A 21,810-nucleotide genomic window follows, 5' to 3' on the forward strand; every position below is an offset into this window, starting at 1 on the left:
GACCCAGTGATGGCTTCTGAAGGACAAAGAGGCACAACTGTTGCCCAGACTTGACCTCTGATCTGAAGTGGGCAGGTTCTCTCTGCTGTAGAAGAACTTTGCTTGCTCACTGACCAAGAGAAAGGGACCTGGGCAGAGGGCCATGATGGGACTGGGAGGAAAGGAGATAACTCAGCTTGCTTGTGATCAAACAGCTCCTAATTTCACATTCCCTAAAGGATTCTGAGCTCTTGGGACACAAAGACATATATAATATACTAAGATGTACCATCAGGGCTTAATGCTGGAGCGCTAGAAAACAAAAGTCAAAATATAAGAGAAGCATTTCAAAAATCTTCTCTCTAACTCTGAAATATAACAATCCAATCGTTTAAAAGGGAACTATAACAAACATTCAGTTCCCTAGCATGGGACACGATCCACAGACCAAACTGAAATGTAAGTCAATTGAACAAACCCAATATTATATGTGCCTAAGGGAGCAAGAATGCTCTGGACCTGGGTTCAAATCCTGGCTCTGCTCCTTTGCAACTGTGAGACCCCGGCAAGTTCCTATCCCATGCTAAGCCTCAGTTTCCTTATCTATGGAATAGAGATGGTAACACCATGAGAATGTCATGAGAACCAAATGAGAGAGTACATTTAAAAGAGCCATGTGGAGGGATAAGTAGCTGGCTGTTCTTGGAGATGGGTAAATGTGGAGGACAACTCACAGCAAAGATTTCACAGCTCCTGATTTCAGTTCTCTCAGAATCAGGGCTGGTCATCCCAGGAAGGGCATGGGGCTTCAGTAAGGCTTCACTGAAGAGTTCTGCTCTAGTAGGCAAGAATCCCACTTTTTGGTACCTCAGGCTTTGGTTGGCTCATGACTCAAAACATTCTCATTTGCTCACTCCCTTGCATCATTCATGTATTCAAGAAATGTAATATACTGAGCACTTACCATGTGACAGGCACAACGCTAAGCCCTGGAATTAAAATGGCAGGAAACAAGCTGTCGTTCCTGTCCCGTGGGATACAGAGTCTAATCAGGGTTGTGGACGACAGGCAAATAACATAAACAGTAATAAATTATGATAATTTTTTTCTGCCTCCCTGTGTATGGCTGTGAGGTGACAGCAAAATGAAAACAGCCTAGAAAGGCACAGACTGAAGTGTTACTAGTGGCACAGCCTCATGCCCAGGCCTGTGCCTTGCCATCAACAAGCACGCCATGAGTAGTTGCTGAGTTGAACTGGAGTCGGAAGTTGCCTCGTCCAACCTGTCTGTTTTCCAAGTAAGGTAGTGAGGCTTAGAGGAGCTGCTTGGTGATCCCAGACAACGTGGCCAGCTGGGAGGTGGACCTGGCTCCTCAGTTTAGTCCCAACACAAAGAGAAAATCTTTTGGAGACCCTGGATGTAAACAACAAATCTAAATCGGACACAGTTTCAAGGAGCCAGTGTTTGCCATCATGTTCCAAGTGGTGCCTGTTGGCTTGGCAATTCCATGGGGTGTTGACCATGCAGCCTAGAGAAGTGGGATCTTCAAGAAGATTCAATGAACTTCAGCAACTAAAAACTCTACTAATAAAAATGTGGATGCCCTAAATATGCTTGCTGAGGTCCATTCAATGTTCATTCTCTTTTCTCAGAAGTAGTTTGGTATGGACTTGGAGCCAAAAAGACCAAAGAGTATTAGCTATATAGCCTTTGGCAAGTTATCAAACACCTGCTTAGTTTCTTCCTTTATAAAATGGACTTGTAGGTTGAGCTGAGAAGTCAATAAGAAAGGAACATGTTGGTGCTCTGTAAACAGGAGGGTCATCAGGTACCATCTTGGTCCAACAAGGAACTTACATGGTGATCAGGTCAGTCACGGGGCCTACCTTGTCCATGCCTTCCCTTCTGACAGAAATGACCAAGCCCACAGCCCTGGCTGAAGAAGGAGTCCTGGGTGGGCTCTATGACTGCTCCTTACCTGGCCACAGTTGCTTAGGGCATTAGCAGAGCTCTGACTCAGGGTCACCAATCCACTGACTTGCCAGGGGTCAATGGCCTTGCAAGAAATCTGTGCCAAAATGAGGCTCACCAGACCAACCAAATTCTCTCTTTTGAGGACACACCTTGATGTGTGGAAAGAATGACACAGAGCTAATGAGAGGAGCAGACAGAGCTACACAGAGGAGAGCTAAGGCCTCTTAATGGTGGAATCTAGAAATTCCTGGTGCTGAGGAGATCGTAAGAGAACCTGGAGGCCAGCCTTGGAAAAATTTCCCCTTTCAGGCACTGAGAGGTCTGTCTGTGCCATGGCTCCACCTCCTTCCCCTGGGGGGCCTCTCTCACATTCCACCTAGACAACATTCCCATTTCCCTCTACTGCCCGTGATTCCTCGCGTGGGATACTCCAATAGCTGAGGTAATCTTGAAGCCAAGGAATTCTGTCCTATCTCTAAATCTGTTCCCTGGATTAAAAAAACAAGAGTAGGCCGGGCGCGGTGGCTTACGCCTATAATCCCAGCACTTTGGGAGGCTGAGGAGGGCAGATCACGAGGTCAGGAGATCCAGACCATCCTGGCTAACACAGTGAAACCCCGTCTCTAGTAAAAATACAAAAAATTAGCCGGGCGCGGTGGTGCATGCCTGTAGTCCCAGCTACTCGGGGAGGCTGAGGCAGGAGAAAGGCGTGAACCCGGGAGGCGAAGCTTGCGGTGAGCCGAGATGGCGCCACCGCACTCCAGCCTGGGCGACAAAGCAAGACTCCCTCTCAAAAAAAAAAAAAACAACAAAAAAAAAAAACCAAGAGTAAGCATCCAAAAGTGTACTAGAGCTGGGTCAATTATTTTTATTTTTTATTTTTTATTGTGAAAATAATTGGATTCTTTTAGAATTCAGATTTCTAAACTTCAGAAGTACCACTAATATGGAAATCTGGACTTCCAGGTCATAGACACTGAGACTGCTAGGACACACTGTTGTTGTTCCACATGATTTGCAATGCCCTATCAACACGGAACTAACTGGGCCATCATGATATTAAGAGCAGTTACTTGTAGTTCACAGCACTTCACCATCACTACGCTCTGCACATTGTGGCAAATTACTCTTCGGCAATTTTAGGGATTAGTTTTTGGGTTTTTTTTTTTTTTTTAAGGAAATTATCATTTTAAAAATTGTCAAGTGACTCTTGTTTGAAAGCTTTTAGTGCTTGGACTTCTAGATAAACAATCATCTTCTGGAAATGGGCACCACTTTAGCACTTTCTCATGGTAACCAAATCCAACATACTCTCCCCTTTGACAAGCAGATGACAATTTTGGATTTTCCCCTAATGAGATGGAGCTGGTTGGGAGCTGGTTTGTATGTTGTGGGAGGCAGGGAGGCAGGTAGGCAGATGCCAGCATCTGTTTGGGTTGAGGACCAAGGCAGAAGGCCAATTACCATTCCCAGGCCACATACACAGCTTTAACCTGAAAGGCCAATCAGAAGCAATGACTATTAAGTCTGGAAAGCCTGACTCTCATCTCATTTGTGCTCCTTGGTTTAAAGACGAGGAAAATGAGGCCTAGAATGAGGAGGGACCTTCCCAGGGTCACAGAGGGAGACAGCATATCCATATCTCAAACAGTGGCCCTTGGTCCAAGGGTAAGAATCCTAGGAAGGGCACTTCCTTGGGATGCAACTACAGGTGTGGTGAGGGAAGCAGATAGGCTGAAGAGACACTCGGATCTGGGTTCAAATCCCATGTCTGCCACTTAGCAGCTGGGTCACCTTGGGAAAGTCATAACCTCCCTGAGACTTACTTTCCTCTTGGGTAAAATGCATCCTTCCTATTAAGCCTGTCACAAGGAATAAAAGAGGTGCCATATGTGAATGCACCTGGTATAGCATCTGGTATGTAAATTTAGTTTCCACTTTACAGAGGCCACAGCATAGGTCATTTTCCAGCAAATGGTGTAAGTTCAAAATTCTAGAATCTTCTCCTCTCTATTCTGCAAAAGATAATCCCCTTAAAATATAACATTCTCAGGAAGACTACAACCAATGGTCTTGGAACCACCAAGAAACTGACTAAGTGGAAGTCAGAGACAGCTCCACCAGAACAAGAGGCAAAAGCTGAGTCTTAGTGGGTAGAATGTGAGAAGTCCCTGTTCCCTTTCCCCATCCTCCCTCGAGCTGCAGACTTAGGCGTTCTCCTGACACACACTGATTTCAAGCCTCTTTCCTCAGCTCAAGGCTCAGGCTCAGGCTCAGCTATCCAGCCTTTCTCTACCCTCCTCTCCGGGATGAGACAGGCACAAGCTCTCTCTTTAACACAGTCTGGCTGGAATCAGAGGACCCAAAAGATTACTTGACAACGTGTGCCAAGGCTGACATCTTTATGAAGGCCCTTTGCCATTCAGGGGAGGCTTTCTTTTCCTTCCTTTTGAACTTACATTTTGGGAACTGTTTTATTTAGGTCATATCTAGTTTTAATATGGTTATAAAAACAATAACTTTTTTTTTTTTTTTAAGAGTCTCGCTCTGTCACCCAGGCTGGAGTGCAGTGATGTGATTTCAGCTCACTGCAACCTCCGCCTCCCACGTTGAAGCAATTCTCCTGCCTCAGCTTCCTAAGTAGCTGGGACTATGAGGCACTCACCATCACGCCCGGCTAATTTTTGTATTTTTCGTAGAGATGTAGTTTCACCATGTTGGCCAGGCTGGTATCAAACTCTTGACCTCAAGTGATGTACCTGCCTTGGCCTCCCAAAGTGTTGGGATTAAAGGCATGAGCCACCGCACCCAGTCTAACAATAACATTTTTAAAAAATCTAGCAACAGTTTCTTTACACTGCTGTCCCACGTGATAAAATGTTTAGTCCTCCTACAGATGTAACATGCAATATATTCTACATACTCAAGCTTTAAACCAAGGATGACAGCAGGAAGGAGGAACTCTGGTTGATGAATATGGTGTGCAAGGCATAAAACAACCCTAAGGACCACACCTCACATCCCAGTGAGCTGCCAGCTGCCAGGCAAACATTCCTTAGAAGGAAATGGACTTTAATATCAAGTTACTTGATGATTCATAAAAGAGGAGAAAAGAAGAAATAACAATGTAAAGATATGTGTTCCAGGATGTTTTTTGCCACACTGTTTCCAGAAGCAAGGACCTGGAAATGACCTGTATGTCTGTCTACAGAGGAACTGCTGACTAAATTATATGCCTATGGAATATTACACAGCTATTAGAAATATCTTAAAATGTGACCACAATATATTAAGTGAAAAAAGTACTTGTAGAATAAAACACAATAGTACAACCACATTTTTATAAAACAAAACAAAACCCTAAGCCCCATTCATATGTCTCTATATATTGTATAAGCAAAGAAAAAACTATGGAAAGCTGTACACTAAACTTACAATTCACTACCCGGGAGGACTTAGGATTGGAGTGTAAAGTGGGGGGATAGAGAGGGGAGAGGGACTATTGATTTCTTCCCCTGAAAGGTGTGGAGAAGGAGGCTTACAATCAAGAAAGAATTATGTTCTTTTCTATGTAACAGTGCTCCTAAGCTAAGCTGTTCTACCTGTCTTATCATCATGCTGCCCTTGATACCATCTTAATGAAGGTAGAGAACTGATAATCACTCTCATCTTCCAGTCATTATTTTCTTTTCTCTTAAACCCTTTCAAAGCCAACACCACTTAGAAATCAAACTCATCTCTGTAACCAATTTTGCTGAATGCTATTTATCTGCTTCTGGACAAGAACGTATTACCTTCCGCATGGTAAATGCGATGCACGCAGAGGAGTCTGCTGGTTGTGTTTGCTGGATTTATATAGCAAATACCACTCACTAGGCCTGGTCCAAGTACCTTCATGGACAGAGGATTCAGATTTAAAAACGTTTCCCTCCACCGGGTACGGTGGCTCATGACTGTAATTTCAGTACTTTGGGAGGCTAAGGTGAGCAGATCAACTCAAGGCCAGGTGTTCGAGACCAGCCTGGCCAACATGGTGAAACTCCATCTCTACTAAAAATACAAAAATTAGCCTGGGTGTGGTGGTGTGTGCCTGTAGTCCTAGCTACTTGAGAGACTGAGTACAAGAATTGCTTGACCCCGAATGGCAGAGTTTGAGGTGAGCTGAGATTGCATCATTGTACTCCATCCTGGGCAAAAGAAGGAGAATCTGTCTCAAAAAAAAAAAAAAAAAAAAAAAAAAAAAAAAAAAAAGTCTCCCTCTCTGTGAGACATGGGTTTCGGGTCTCAGGTCTCAGGTCTCAGGTCTCAGCCTGTGTATGATGCAATAGAAAAAACAAAGGCTTGGATCTAGGTCAAGCCTTCTTTGCCTTCTACTAGCAGTGTGAACTGGAACAAAGGGCTGAGGTTCTCTGAGGTTTAGTTTGTGCATTTGTAAAATGGAGCTAGTGATGATCCCCATTTGACACAATTTCAGAGAGGCTGGAACCACAAAATAGTTGTAATAGTTTGTAAACCAGAAGACAATGTTGAGTATAAAAGAAATAAATCCTCATCGCACAACAGTTCAGAATAGGAACAAGTAAGGTACAACTGGTAAGGTGTTCAGCACAATGCCTGGCACATTGACAAATAAATAGGAGCACTCGACAAACAGTACATGTTGTTATTAATGGAGAACACAGCATCCATCTCTAGAAGACTTAGAAAATGCATCTGTTTGCAGAAATAATAAAAAGAAAACAAGTCACACTTGTTTTCTAGTCATGTAGATATACGTGGCTTTTATCTAGCATAAACTGTAGGGAGTAGATGCCCATATAATTTTTAGTTGATAGGCATCCATTTTTGCTAGTAGATTATTTATCTTCACAATTTCAACCTGAGGGCTGAATTCACTGAACTCTTCTAAAAATTAGAGAAAAGAAGTCAATGTGAGAAATGTTATTGGCTGCCATTTTATTTTAAGGCATATGAGCACCTTTAAATCCCAATATTAGTCAATATTGGGATCAATATTGGATCGATAACTCTTATCTTGAAAGAAACACCACTTTTCAGAAGGGAGTCATTTAATTTCAGAGAAGAAGAGCTGATTTAAGTCTCCTAAAAAACCAGTAATGTGGCCAGGCACAGTGGCTCATGCCTGTAATCCCAGCACTTTGGGAGGCTGAGGTGGGCAGATCAGTTGAGGTCAGGAGTCCAGACCAGCCTGGCCAACATGGCGAAACTTGTCTTTGCTACAAATACAAAAATTAGCCAGGTGTGGTGGTATGCGCCTGTAATTCCAGCTACTTGGGAGGCTGAGGCAGGAGAATCGCTTGAACCCAGGAAGTGGAGGATGCAGTGAGCCAAGATCACAGCTGCACTCCAGCCTGGGTGACAGAGCAAGACTCTGTCTCAACAAAAAAAAAAAAAAAAAACAGTGATGGTCCAAAAAAAGAAAAACCTACATTTTTTCCTTTCCCAGCTTACAAATCATTCCACCTACAGGCCCTCGCCTCCCACAACAGTCTCACTAACAACCTGCCAAAACAGGGAGGCTGCATTGCTCTCGAATCCTGACTATCTCTGGGGCACTCACCTTATAATGAAGTACTCCATTGTAAAGGTGTCAGGCAAGCTTGCTCTACCACATGAATCATGATTAAAAAGCGTAAAAACTGCTAATAAGTACTAAATATGTCTTCTAAGCCTGTCACTGTTCTACGGAGGGTCTGACAAACCACTCTGCACCACGGGGTGGGGGCGGGTACAGACTCCCGTCATTCATTCCCAACAAAAAGGGTGGAAGGTTATGGGCACCGCTCTTGCCATAACCTGAACGCTGACCATAAACTCCATTACGCCGCATGCCACACACCATGTCTGGTCTCGGGTCATTTTTAGGCTTACTATCTGTTATGCCTCAGGCATTTCCTGATATTCTAGGAAGGTGAGTTAATTAAAACCACAATAAAAACACAGCAACTCAGAAAAAAATCCTGTCACTATTTCCATTTTTCACAACACAAATGGGATCATTTATTCAACTGCCTACTTGACACTGACATTTGGATGTGAAACAATGTTGCAAACTTGTCTGCAATCAAAATCGTGATTTTTCCCAAAACCTGCTCTTCCCAAAGTCATCTCCATTTCTGCAGATGGCAGCTCCATCTCCCCAGCTGCTCTGGCCAAAAACCTTGGCGTTATCCCCGGCTCCTCTCTTATTCTCATATCCACAGTCTTGTAAGTAAATCCTGGCACCTCCATCTCCACCTTCCAAGTATGTTTAGAAATCAGCCATGGCTACTCTACTACTCCTACCGTGGACTGACACTCTCTCACACTCCCTTGCCTTGCTGTTAACATACTCCTAACTAGTCTCCCGGCTTCCACCCTTGGCTGCCTACAGTCTGTTCTTAAAACAGCAACCAAAGCGATCCTTTTAAGATGAAAATCAGATTATGTCACTCTCTGTTCAAAACCTTCCAGTGGTGTCCCGTCTTAGCCATTTTGGGAAAAGCTCCAGCCCCGCCACAACCCCTGACCACCACCCAGACACCTCTCCAGCCTTACTTCTCATCACACGCATCATCAGGCTCCAGCCACACTGGCCTCCATCGCCAGGCACGGTGGCCTCTGGGCCTTTGCATTTGCTGTTTCCTCTGCCTGCAGGGCCCTTCTGCCAGTTAACTGCCCTGCTAGGCCCCTCACTACTTCATAGCTCTGTTCATATGCTATCTTATCAGAAAGCACTTCCCTGACCCCTGAAATAAAATCTATCCCATTCTTACTATTTTTTTCTACCCTTTATCCTGTTAATCTTTTTTCCCCTACATCACTTATTGCTGTCGAAAAAATCAATCCATTTATTTGTTTGTTTATATTATGACTCTCCCACCCCTACCCCCAGTGGAATGTAAGCTCTAGGAGGGAAGGAGATTTTGACCATTTGCTCATTGCTGATTCCCTAGGACCTAGGCCATACAGTAAGCACACAAAATAGACACTCGATAAATATTTGCTGAATGAATAAATGGCTTTCAGAGACAGTTTTAAGTGACTAATAGGCTTGAAATCTCTTCAAGACAGGGACTATCTCTTGATCATTTTAGCATAATAGGCCTGAGTAAGGGCTGGCCGCATTTCAGATGAGCTGCAGACTGGAGGTGGAAGGGCAGAAAGGAGCCCATAATAAACACACAGTTACCGTAGATAAAGTTCCTGATTTAGTTAGCTCTGGATACATCAGTTGGGTGGGCCATGCAAGGCAGGAGCCCGGGAGCACAGGTAGCAGCTCTGCCAACAGCTTCTCCTAGTTCTCAGGGTCTCCAACAGGGATGCACAGCTGGCGATGCCACCTGGGGCAGGAAAGCTCAATCCTTTTTACATCCCTGCCCTTTCTTGCCCCAGGCTTACATCACTATTCGAGAAGACTCCCTTTCTGCTATGGGAATATTTATGAACATCAAGTTTTCGCTGCTCAAGCCAAACTCAGCATCACTAAGTCCATATTATCACGGGGGCAAGTGGGTGGTCCCTGAATAGGACCTCAGCTACCAGCTCTGCTAGGTCCAGGATGCTATTTCCTCATAGTCCACTCCCTCCTTCTGATTCCCCACCCTTTTATCAGGGTGTTTTGAATGCTGCAATGGTTGGCAAACCATGATAACAAATCCCTTTCCAACTGCACTCTACCCCACAGTCAATTATCTTTTATAAGATTTAAACAATAAGAAAAATAGCATATATTTACCCACATGGCTACTATTTGCAGTGATCTTTATTCTTTGTGAATAAATATCTCTATTTCTATCTGGTATCTTTTTTTTTTTTTTTTTTTTTTTTGGGAAGATATATTCACTGGGTATAGAATTCTAAGTTGACAGGTTTTTCTTTTCATACTTTATTGTTATTATTTTTTCACTAAACATACAACCCTGCTCAGGGTATACCTGTGTGACTTTGGCGCACCTCTTTATCCTTTGATCTTTTAGTTACTGACCTGAAAAAAAGTGAATAATGATGACAATACCACCAGCCCAACCCATTCATGAGGGATATTGGTCTGTAATATTCTTTTTTTGTAATATCTTTGTCTGACTTTCGTATCAGGATAATGCTGGTTTTACGATGAGTTGGAAAGTATCCCATCCTCTTTAATTTTGGGGAAAAATTTGTATATAATTATTTCTTTCTTTCTTTTTTTTTTCTTGAGAGAGAGTCTCGCTGTGTCGCCCAGGCTGGAGTGCAGTGGCGTGATCTTGGCTCACTGCAAGCTCCGCCTCCTGGGTTCATGCCATTCTCCTGCTTCAGCCTCCCGAGTAGCTGGGACTACAGGTGCCCGCCACCATGCCCAGCTAATTTTTTGTGTTTTTAGTAGAGACGGGGTTTAACCGTGTTAACCAGGATGGTCTCAATCTCCTGACCTCATGATCTGCCCGCCTTGACCTCCACAAGTGCTGGGATTACAGGTGTGAGCCACTGCACCCGGCCAGAATTATTTCTTAAATTGTTGAAAGAATTCATCAGTGAACCCACCTGGGCCTGAAGTTTTCTTTATGGGAAGGTACTTAACTACACTGTCAATCTCTTCAATACATATAAGACTATTCAGGTTGATCGTTTCTCCTTAAGTGAGCTTTGGCAGTTTGTGTCTTTCAAAGAATCTGTAATTTCAGCTAAGCTGGTAGACGTTTAGGCACAAAGTTGTTCAGGATATTCCTTTATTATTCTCTTAACAGTTATAGAATCTATAGCTACGTCATCTCTCTCATTCCTGATATTGGTAATTTTTGTCTTCTTTTTCTCTTTTTCAAGCTGGTTAGACATTAATTAATTTAATTGACCATTTCAAAGAGCCAGATTTTGTTTTTCTTGATTTTCTGTTTCATTGATCTCTGCTTTGACCTTTTTCACGTCCTTTCTTCTGTTTACTGTGGATTAATTTGCTCTTCTTTTGCTAGTTTCTGAAAGTGGAAGTTGATGTCATCAATTTTAGACCATTCTTTTTTTCTAACATAGGCACTAATGCTACAAATTTCCCCTTATGTAGTGGTTTAGTGACATTCCACAAATTCTGATATATTGTGTTTTCATTATCATTCAGTTAATAATACTTTCTAATTTTGCTTTTTATTTCTTTTTTGACCCATCTGTTATTCATATGTAAGTAATATATTTCCTAATCTTTTGGAAAGTTTAAAAGGATTATTTTGTTATTGATTTCTAAATTTAATTCATTGTGGTTAGAGTGATACTTTGCATCACTTGAATCCTTTTAAATTTATGAGGACTTGTTTTCTGGCCCAAAATATAATCTATCTTGGTAAATGTTTCATATCCACTTGAAAAGAATGTGTATTCTGCTGTTATTGGTGGAGTATTGTATAAATGTCAATTAGGTCATATTGGTGGACAGTGCTGTGACAGTCTACTATATCCTCGCTGACTTTCTGTCTATCTGTATTACCAATTGCTGAGAGAGAGGTGTTGAAATCTCATAATCTCATAATTGTGACTTTTTAAAAAAATTTCTCCTTATAGTTTTGTTGTTGTTGTTGTTGTTTTTTGAGACGAGTCTTGCTTTGTCGCCCAGGCTGGAGTACAGTGGCACAATCTCGGCTGACTGCAGCCTCTGCCTCCCAGGTTCCAGTGATTCTCCTGCCTCAGTTTCCTGGGTAGTTGGGATTACAGGCACGTGCCACCATGCCTGGCTAATTTTTGTATTTTTAGTAGAGACAGAGTTTCACCATGTTGGTCAGGTTAGTCTGGAACTGCTGACCTCAGATGATCCGCCCTCCTCGGCCTCCCAAAGTGCTAGGATTACAGGCGAGAGCCACTGTGCCCAGCCTCTCCTTATAGTTCTCTCAGTTTTTGCTTCATGTATTTTTAAGCTTTCTTATCAAGTACATAAACATTTAGGATTGCTATGTCTTCCTTATGAATTACCTCTTTATTATGAAATAACTTTCTTTATTCCTGGTAATATTCTTTGCTCTGAAATCTACTTTGACTGATATTAATATTGCCACTACAGCTTTCTTTTGACTGGTGTTAGCATGGCATATCTTTTCTTTTACATTTAACTTATTTGTATCTCTACATTTAAAGTGTGTTTCTTGCAGGCAGCATGTATTTGAATCTTGCTTTCTTATCCAATCTGACAATTTTCACCTTTTAACCAGAATGATTAGAGCATTTATGTTTAACATGATTATTGATATGGTTAGGTTAAAGTCCATCATTTTAGTATTTTCTATTTCTTCTTCTCTTTTTAGTTTTTACAGATGAGGTCTTGCTCTGTCACTAAGGCTGGAGTGCAGTAGCATGAGCATAGTTTACTGCAGCCTCAAACTTCTGGGCTCAAGTGATTCTCCCACCTTAGCCTCCCAAGTAGCTGGGAATACAAACATGTGCCACTATGCCTGGCTAATTTTTTTTTTTTTTTTTTTTCCCAGAAATGGGGTCTTGCCCAGGTTGATCTTAAACTCCTAGGCTCAAGTGATCCTCCTGCCTCAGCCTCCTGAGTAGCTAGGATCACAGGTGCAAGCCACTGCACCCAGTTCTATTTCTCCTTTCTGATTTTGACTCCCTTCCTTGCTTTCTCTGCCATATTTTGGATTATTTTTTATGATTTCATTTTATCGCCTCCATTGGCTTATTAGCTATAATTCTGTTTTGTTATTTTAGTGCTTGCTTTAGGGTTTATAATATATGTTTTTAACTCATCAGTCTACCTTTATACTTCACATGCACTATTGAGAGGTGAAGCCAGCTGGGCTTCTGGGTTGGGTGGGGACTTGGAGAACTTTTCTGTCTAGCTAAAGGATTGTAAACACACCAATCAGCACTCTGTGTCTAGCTAAAGGTTTGTAAACATACCAATCAGCACTCTGTAAAAACGCACCAAACAGCACTCTGTGTCTAGTTAAAAGTTTGTAAACGCACCAATCAGCACTCTGTAAAATGGAACAATCAGCAGGACGTGGGTGGGGCCAGATAAGGGAATAAAAGCTGGGCACCCGAGCCAGCAGCAGCAACCCTCTTGGGTCCCCTTCCACGCTGTGGAAGCTTTGTTCTTTCGCTCTTCACAATAAATCTTGCTGCTGCTCCCTCTTTGGGCCCGCACTACCTTTATGAGCTGTAATACTCAAAGCAAAGGTCTGCAGCTTCACTCCTGAAGTCAGTGAGACCACGAACCCACCGGGAGGAACAAACAACTCCAGACACATCACCTTTAAGAGCTGTAACACTCACTGTGAAGGTCTGCAGCTTCACTCCTGAAGTCAGCGAGACCACGAACCCACTAGGAGGAATGAGCAAGTCTGGACGCGCCACCTTTAAGAGCTGTAACACTCACTGTGAAGGTCTGCGGCTTCACTCCTGAAGTCAGCAAGACCACGAACCCACTAGGAGGAATGAGTAACTCTGGACACGCCACCTTTGAGAGCTGTAACACTTACTGCGAAGGTCTGCGGCTTCACTCCTGAAGTCAGCAAGACCATGAACCCGCCAGAAGGAAGAAACTCCAGATACATCTGAACATCTGAAGGAACAAACTCCGGACACACCATCTTTAAGAACTCTAACACTCACTGCGAGGGTCGTGGCTTCATTCTTGAAGTCAGCGAGACCAAGAACCCACCAGAAGGAACCAATTCTTCCAGACACACTGTGAGAACCTTATGATAGCAGATTACCATTTCTCCCCTCCAATCTTTATGTTGGCACACATTTTATTTTACATATGTTTTAAATCCAATAATATTATTATTCTTGGTTACACAGCCAATCGTCTTTTAAAAGATTTAAACAATAAGACAAATAGCATATATTTACCCACAAAGCTACTATTTCTAGTGATCTTCGTATTTTGTAAATAAAGATCTCTATTTGTAGACAGTATCTTGTTTAAAAAAAGATATTTTCACCGGGTACAGAATTCTAAGTTGACAGAGTTTTCTCTTCCATACCTTATTTTTTTTATTACTAACCATAGTTTACTGACATTTCGATACTTTAAAGATGTTGCTACACCATATTCTTCTTTGTAGTGTTTACAACAAGAATTCTCCTGTTATCTTTGTTCCTCTTGCTATAACAAGTTTTATTTCTCTGGCTGCTTTAACATTTTTTTCTTCATCACTGGTTTTTAGTAATTTGATTATAACATGCCTTGATGTCATTTTCTTTGTATTTCTTGAGCTTGTGTTTCACTGAGTTTCTTGGATGTGGTATTACAGTTGTTATCCAATTTGGAAGACTTTCAGCCATTACTTCCTTACACACACTCTAATTACATGAATACTAGAATTTGTAAAGTTGTCCCACAGGTAATTGCACCTGTTTTCAATTTTTATAGTTCTTTTTCTGTGTTTTACTTTGAGTAGTTTCTTTTGCTACAGCTTCAAGTTCATTAATCTTTTTTTTTTTCCAGTAATATCTATGCCATTAATCCCATTCAGTGTATTTTTCATTTTAGACATGGTTGATTTCATTTCTAGAATTTTGATTTGGATCTTCTTATATCCTCCATATCTCTACCTAACTTTTTAAACATATGAAATACAGTTACAATGAACTCCGCTAATTCTACTATCTTTGTCAGCTCTGGGTTGGTTTTGATTGAGTGATTATATTTGTCACTGTGGGTCATTTTTTTCTACTTTTTTGCATGCCTGATAATCTTCGATTGGGTTTCACATTGCTTAGTACTGAATATTTATGTATTGATCTAAGTATTATCAAGCTTTGTTCTGGGTGCATTATATATTTGGAAACAGTTTGATCCTTTTGGGTAATAATTTATGATTTTTTTAGACTGGTCCAGAGCACCGACCGTTTAGTCTAGGGCTGATTAGACGCCACTAAGACAAAACTCTTCTAAGTACTCTACCTGATTCCCCATGAGTTATGAATTAGGAGGTTTTCCAGTCCAGGTGGTGGGAAGAGGCACTATTCCTGGCCCTGAGGGAGCACTAGGCACTGTTCCTTATAGCATTTTAGGGTGATTCCTTTCCCAGCCTCAGATAACTTCCTCATGGCATGTGCTGATCAACAGTCCGCTGAGTGATTGAGAGGACTCTGTAGATCTCTGTAGGTCTATCTTTGCACAGCTCCCCTCTCTCCAGTACTGTGTCCTCTGAACTCTACCCTCCTTTATCTCCTTGGACTCTCAGCTCCACTTCCTCAACTCAGGAAGTCTTCTGGGCTCTATCTTGGTTTGCCCTCTGCACCATGGCGTGGAAATTCTCCCAAGGCAATAAGCTGGGGCAACTATAAGGCTCACCTCATTTGTTTCCCGTTTCTTAGAAATTATTGTTCTTTACTGCCTGATGTCCAGTACCTTAAAAACCAGTGTTTCATGTATTTTGCCTGGCCTTATTTTTATTTTTTATTTTTTTGGTTGTTTTAGGCAGGAGGGCAAATTTATCTTACTTTATCTTGGCCCAAATGTGATTTTATACCCACGTGTATGTTCCAATCAGGGCACTATTATATTATGACTACAATAAATGTGGTTGACTTAAACTTCCTGTGTTGGCAAGCTGTCATTTTTTCAGGGTTTGTATTTAATACATGTTTGTCCAAGGTAATAGGTGGTAACTCCCTTCCTACTTGCTTCTATTACACTTTGTAGTCTGTTAGGGATGTACAGGTGCTCAATAAAATACTGGCCTATTATAGTAATATGAGCTTATAAGTTCTTCTGAGGAAATTCAGTATATGTTATAAATTAACTGTGTTAATTTAACAAAAAGGAAGTGCAAAAAGGAACATGGAAGTAGGGATCTGGTAGACTTGGGCCTTTTATTGCAACACAGGTTTATTCATTAGTGAAGCTAAAACTATGGAATGGAGAAAGCAGGTCAGAATTGTGGACTGCTTTCATTCCCACTATGGATAATCTTTGCATGGGAGAAACTGACCACCTAACATGGGGTGTGCACAGGAAACTGCAGATTCCAGGCACTTTAGCAGTTGGGTCTCTGTTGTGCCATCAGCTCGGTGCTCTGAAGGGGCCTCCACATTCAGTTGCCAAGCAGCCCAGCAGGGCTCCCAGGGAGTAGGGAAAGTGGGCCAGCCCACCAGCCAGCCACTGTTCATGCTCACTTGGCAGGAGGTGCAGAGGGCAGGCCCACTCAGAGCCAGCTGGCTGACTCCCATTTGCAGGACCAGTGAGTCTCGGCCAAACTGCCTCGCTTCCGTTCTCTGGCTACGCGGTCCCCAGTGCAGCTTCTGGTGGAAGCAAAGGCAGCTGGCACAAACAAACAGCCCCTCAATCCTGTTCTTGACATGCTGTTGCCAAAATTCAGTTTGAAGGAACAAAAGGCAAACATAAACCTCAGCTCCTGCTGGAGAAGTTGTTTAAGCTAAAAGAAACTGAAGGGAGTGAGCGGCTCAGCTGCTCTAATTTACTCACACATTTCTGCTGTCAAACTGCAGGAAAGATTCCCCTCTGGAAAAAAAGGAAACCTCTTCGAGACATCTGTCAACTCATTTCTGAAAAGTCAGCTTCCACACTTGGTGACTCTAAAAAAGGGAGGTGTCAGGAGCGCTGGCAGTAGTGACATCTTTTGCAGTTAGTAGCTTGGATGCTGGCTGGCTGGCTGGCTGGGTGGGTGGGCTGGTGATAGAGGTGCCTGAGACCTCCTTAGCTCCACTCCCACCCACCTGGAACAGGAATTGCACAGTTTATTGATGCCAGGGGCCCATACGCCAGGCTGGGGGAGCCTATGGACACCTCTCAGAGCAATGCTCATAATGCATAAAATGTACCAGATTTTAAAGAAAACCAATTAGACTGAAATATAGTTATAAAAATTTATTCAAAGCCAAATGTCATGAGGTTTTGCCTGTAATCTCAGCTCCTCAGGAGGTTGAGGCAAGGGGATCGCCTGAGCCCAGGAGTTCAAGACCAGCCTAGGCAACATAGCAAGACCCTGTTTCAAAAAAAAAAAAAAAAAAAGAAGAAATAAGATCTAGTGGTAAAAGAAAGGATAAATGATTGAGGTGATGGATTTCCCAATTACCTTGATTTGATCATTACATATTGTACGCTCATATCAAAGCATCACATGTATCTCATAAATATATACAATCATTATATAGCCATAATAATTAAAAATAAGAAGTAAATATCTAGGAAAAAAAAAAAGATCAGTGGTAGTTCTAAAAACTACCTCCATTTCCAAGTAGTGATGAGTGTCCATGGGATTCAAGAGGTCTGTAAGTGATGTGAAAGCAAATGCTTTCCTTGGGGGACATCACAGGGCTTTGTGGATTACATTCGCAACTGAAGGGAACACCAAATTGCAGATAAAGCTTAATTTAAAAAAAAAATTCAACGTTTTTCTCATCCAACTTTACAGACTCCCCTGAATTCTACTGAGGGACACATCTATGGATCCCAGGACTCTGCGATGAAGGTTTCTTTTTCTGGACTGTCAGGAAAGAGCACTACAATGGGAGACAAAAGGGCTAGGTCCTCATCCTGGCTCCACTTCCTAAGTCCTAAGCCAGAGAACATGTGCTGTCTGACCTGGAGGCCTCTAGGGCCAGGCCACTGTCTCTACCCACAGTGCTCTTGCTCACCCTCATGCCCTGGCCAGTCCTAGTTGTTCCTTTCAGAGGCTGTAGACAGGACCCCTTCAGAAGGCCTTCCTAGCTTTCAAAGGGCAGGCACAGGGTCAGGGTATCCTCTGTGGTCCCAAAGCACCCTGTGCCCAACCCTATTATTGATCTTCTCAACTATGGTGTAATGCCCAGCTCATGTCATCCGTCCCCACCCCTTGCACAAGAGTGGGAGTCCCTTTGAGGCAACACTAATGATTCATTTATCTTTGTGATCCTAGTGTCAAGCACAGGGCTTGGCACATAGAAGACCTACATATTTACTATGAATAGATGAAAGAATGGAAGAAAGCTGTGACCACACCCAGCCTGTCTCTCTCTCTCACTGCAGAAATATTCATTTCACACCAGTGATTCTCAACCTTCATTATATATGAGAATTGCTTTTGGAGATCTTAGAAAATACTGAGATCCAGGTAACAACTTCAGAGATTCAGATTTCAGTGGTCTGGGGTAGGGTCCTAGCCTTTGTATTTTAAAACACCATCCAGGTGCAGCCAGGGTTAGAACCCACAGTACCACAAGAACAGCAGCTGTGGTGAGAGAACAATGAATGAACTCACCCGGTAAACTTCTTTCCTAGATTCAGAAAGATGAAATTAGTGCAGAACTCAGAACTCCGCAAGGAGCTAAATACATACATTGAGTTTCTGACCCTCAGAGTCAGGTTACAGTTCCAAATCCAGTAACATCTGTGATAGCTGAACTACAAACAGTCTAGACTTACATCAAAAAATCTGGGGCTCGGCCAGGCACGGTGGCTCACACCTGTAATCCTGACACTTTGGGAGGCTGAAGCAGGAAGATCACTTGAGTCCGGGAGTTCAAAACCAGGCTAGGCAGCATAATGAGATCCCATCTCTACCAAAAATACAAAAAATTCGCCAGCAGTGGTGGCACACACCTGTGGTCCCAGCTACACGGGAGGCTGAGGTGGGAGGATTGCTTGAGCTCAGGAGGCAGAGGTTGCAGTGAGCCGAGATCGCACCACTACACTCCAGCCTATGTGATAGAGCAAGACCCTGTCTTGAAAAAAAGAAAAAAATCTGGGGTTTGACAGTGAAAACCATGAAACAAATGGCAAACCCCAAGGGAAAGTATACTGAGGCCCCTGCTCTGCTCCCTTGCTGTAAGGCATCTTTGGGAAAAGGGCCCAATCCTAGGTGACAGCACATCTTTTACATCTACAAAGTGGAGATGATCATAGTAATGCCAATCTCAAAGTACTGTTGTAGGAACTAAAGGAGGTTATGGGGATGAAGGCATTTTGTAAGCTGCCAGACATGTTACCAAGATGAAGTCTTTAGCGCGGCATTCTACTGATTGAGTTCTTATAGCTGGAAAGATCTTTATGGTTCAGTGATTAAAACCATAAATTCTAGAGCCAGACTCCCTGGGTTCAAATTCTGGCTCCATCTCTTTTCAGCTATGTTATCCCATGCAAATTACTTAATCTTTTTGTGCCTCAATTCCTCATCTGTGAAATGGTTATAATAACAGTACCTACCTCACAGGGATTTTAGAAGATTTGACTGAGTTAATATACTTAAAATACCTGAAACAGTGGTTCTCAAATGCAAGCATGCATCAGAATCTCCTGGAGGCCTTGTTAAAACACTGATTGCTGGACCCTTCCCCATAGCTTTGATTCGGTAAACCTGGGCTGGTGTCCAAGAATCTGCAGGTCTACCAAATTCCTAGGTGATGCTGATGTTGCTGGTCTGGGAACCACACTTTGAGAACCACTGGCTTAGAAAAATGCCTGGCACATAGTGAGCAACAAATAAATGTTAGCTTTTATTATCTTTTCCTGGGCTCTATTTTCTCAGTCCCTGAGCAAAACTTACGCTCCAGTGCTACTCAGTACTGCCTTCATGTGGAAAAAATTCTGAAATCTACGTGCAGTGATTCTCAAAGTGTGGTCCCAAGATAAGGAGCAGCAGAATCCCCAGGGAGCCTGTTTGAAACACAAGTTATTGGGCCCCCATCTAGACCTACTAATCAACAGCTTTGAGGCTCAATATCCTGTGTCCTAACAACCCTCCAAGTGATTCTAATGTACCTCAAGTTTAAGAACGGCTCTACCAGAAAATCACCATCATCACAATGACCCTTATTGAAAATGTACGGGGGGGCAGGATAGCTTAAGGTCCAGGGTATAGTTTTTGATTGAACTGGAGTCTAAGGCCTGGCTCAGCCTGTTAATCACCTTATGGCCTTACGTGAGTTATGACCCTCCTTTAAGCCCCACTTTTCTCACTGTAAAATCGGGATCATTACAGGACCTACCTGACAGCAACCTGAGATGATACAAATAAAGTGTTTGGCACACACTCCGGTTCAAAGAATGTTAGCTGCCACTGTTACCAGCTTTATAATCATTCTGATATGTCTGCTCTCAATGTAATTAGAGATGATTTATAACAAAGACAGAAATACAAGAAAGATTTTTTAAAAAAGAAATAAAAACATCACATAGAAAATGAAGACAATGAAAGTTAAGAACTTCATGACAACTTGTCCTCTACATTGGGGTCTGAACTTCCCTTCAGCCCAGAGCGAAAGGGGAAATGCAGAGGTTTCATAGTTCCAACTCCCTGAAAAGAGGAAGGAGGCTGGCTCTTCTGAAGAGACGGTATTATCCCTTACCCCTCAACACCACGAACCTTTGCACAAATGCCTGTGTAAGAGGAGGGAGTCTCCGTCAGCAGGGCTCCATGTACCTGCTTCTTTAATTAATTCTCAACAAGAGCCAGGGACAACATCCTTAGATCTCAGAATTTGAGAGATGTCACACTCACTTTGGGTGCCGGATATCTGGGAGAGAGCGATTCAAGGAGATTTTGTCACTGACGTAGATGTTAAATCCATTTTCTCGGTACGCCTGATCCACTCTCTCAGCATCGGTCATGGGGTAAGGTCTTCCTTGTTCTCCATTTCCTAGAAGCAAAGAGCAAATTCGATGTTGCTAATGATGTATGGGGGTACTGTATATGGAGTGGGGAAAAAGGATGAAAAGTATGATTAAACCACCAACATAAAACTTGACTTGGATGTACAGCATAGCTCAGATTTTGCAGTGGGAAGTACAAAGAGTAAGAGGGGAGCAAGCATTTATTCAGCCACTTTGCACATCTTGTTCTCATGTAATCACAGTGGCTCTGTGGGGTGGACATGAGACCTCTCATTCCATAGAAAGATAATCTGAGACTCAGAAAGGTTATCAAATCCGAAGTATGGATTCCAAAGCCCATGTTCCCCTCACTCCGTCAGGAGCTCCAAAGACCCGCACCCTCGGAGACCAGTCACTGGACAGCTAGGTCCACCATCTGTGAGTGGATCAACCTTGGGCCAAGTCCCACCAGCTTTCAGAGCTAAAGCTTCCTCCTCTGATAACCACAGCACACTTGGAAGAGTCAAATGAGAGTTGCCTATTCGAAAGTTTTTTGTAAACTATAAAACACCTCATAAACACGAGGAAAGATGATTACTGTAGGTAAGGCAAACTTTATAAGTAAATCAAAATTGCCATAAATGATAAAAGATACTTTGATTTTATTTTTGTTTTTAGGCCAGCAAACAAATTAAGATCTGCCTACTCTAAACCAGGAGTGCCTGAAAAGTGTTGCTTTGAGTCATGGATTTGGGTGGGTTAAAGTGCTAGCTTTCCTCTCTCTGCACAACCCATCTGGAGAAGGAGTCTGATACTCCGGGAAATTTTTCTCTAGGTTCCCAGTGTGCATATGGTAAGAGGGAATGTCCACATCGACCCCTGCAATAGTAGCTTAAGAATCTGTCATTGACGGCTGGACGTGGTGGCTCACGCCTATAATCCCAGCACTCTGGGAGGTTGAGGCAGGTGGATCACAGGGTCAGGAGATCAAGACCATCCTGGCTAACACGGTGAAACCCTGTCTCTACTAAAAATACAAAAAAAGTTAGCTGGGCGTGGTGGTAGGTGCCTGTAGTCCCAGCTACTCGGGAGGCTGAGGCAGGAGAATGGCAAGAACCCAGGAGGCAGAGCTTTCAGTGAGCCGAGATTACGCCACTGCACTCCAGCCTGGGTGACAGAGCGAGACTCTGTCTCAAAAAAAAAGATCTGTCATTGGTGAGGATCTTGAAGAAATGGCAATAAAACCAGCTGGTTAAAAATCATCTTGCCTTCTAGAGCTTGTGGTTTGAGCAACACCTATTTACTCTGCAAAGTAAACATTGATAAAGTCAGATGTCCAGGAAGGT

At 42.7% G+C, this 21,810-nt stretch overlaps 1 protein-coding gene across 1 annotated transcript in view; it reads right to left on the reverse strand.

Annotated features, from left to right (window-relative positions):
- Positions 1 to 21,810, reverse strand: part of GALNT10 (polypeptide N-acetylgalactosaminyltransferase 10) — a 230,470-nt gene that overhangs the window by 104,480 nt on the left and 104,180 nt on the right. The window contains exon 3 of the mRNA XM_008015086.3: positions 20,373 to 20,511. Within this exon, the coding sequence (XP_008013277.1) occupies positions 20,373 to 20,511 (139 nt within the window). The remainder of the gene's footprint in view (positions 1 to 20,372; positions 20,512 to 21,810) is intronic.

The sequence above is a fragment of the Chlorocebus sabaeus genome, chromosome 23 (assembly GCF_047675955.1).
Source record: "Chlorocebus sabaeus isolate Y175 chromosome 23, mChlSab1.0.hap1, whole genome shotgun sequence".
Taxonomy (NCBI): Eukaryota; Metazoa; Chordata; class Mammalia; order Primates; family Cercopithecidae; genus Chlorocebus; species Chlorocebus sabaeus.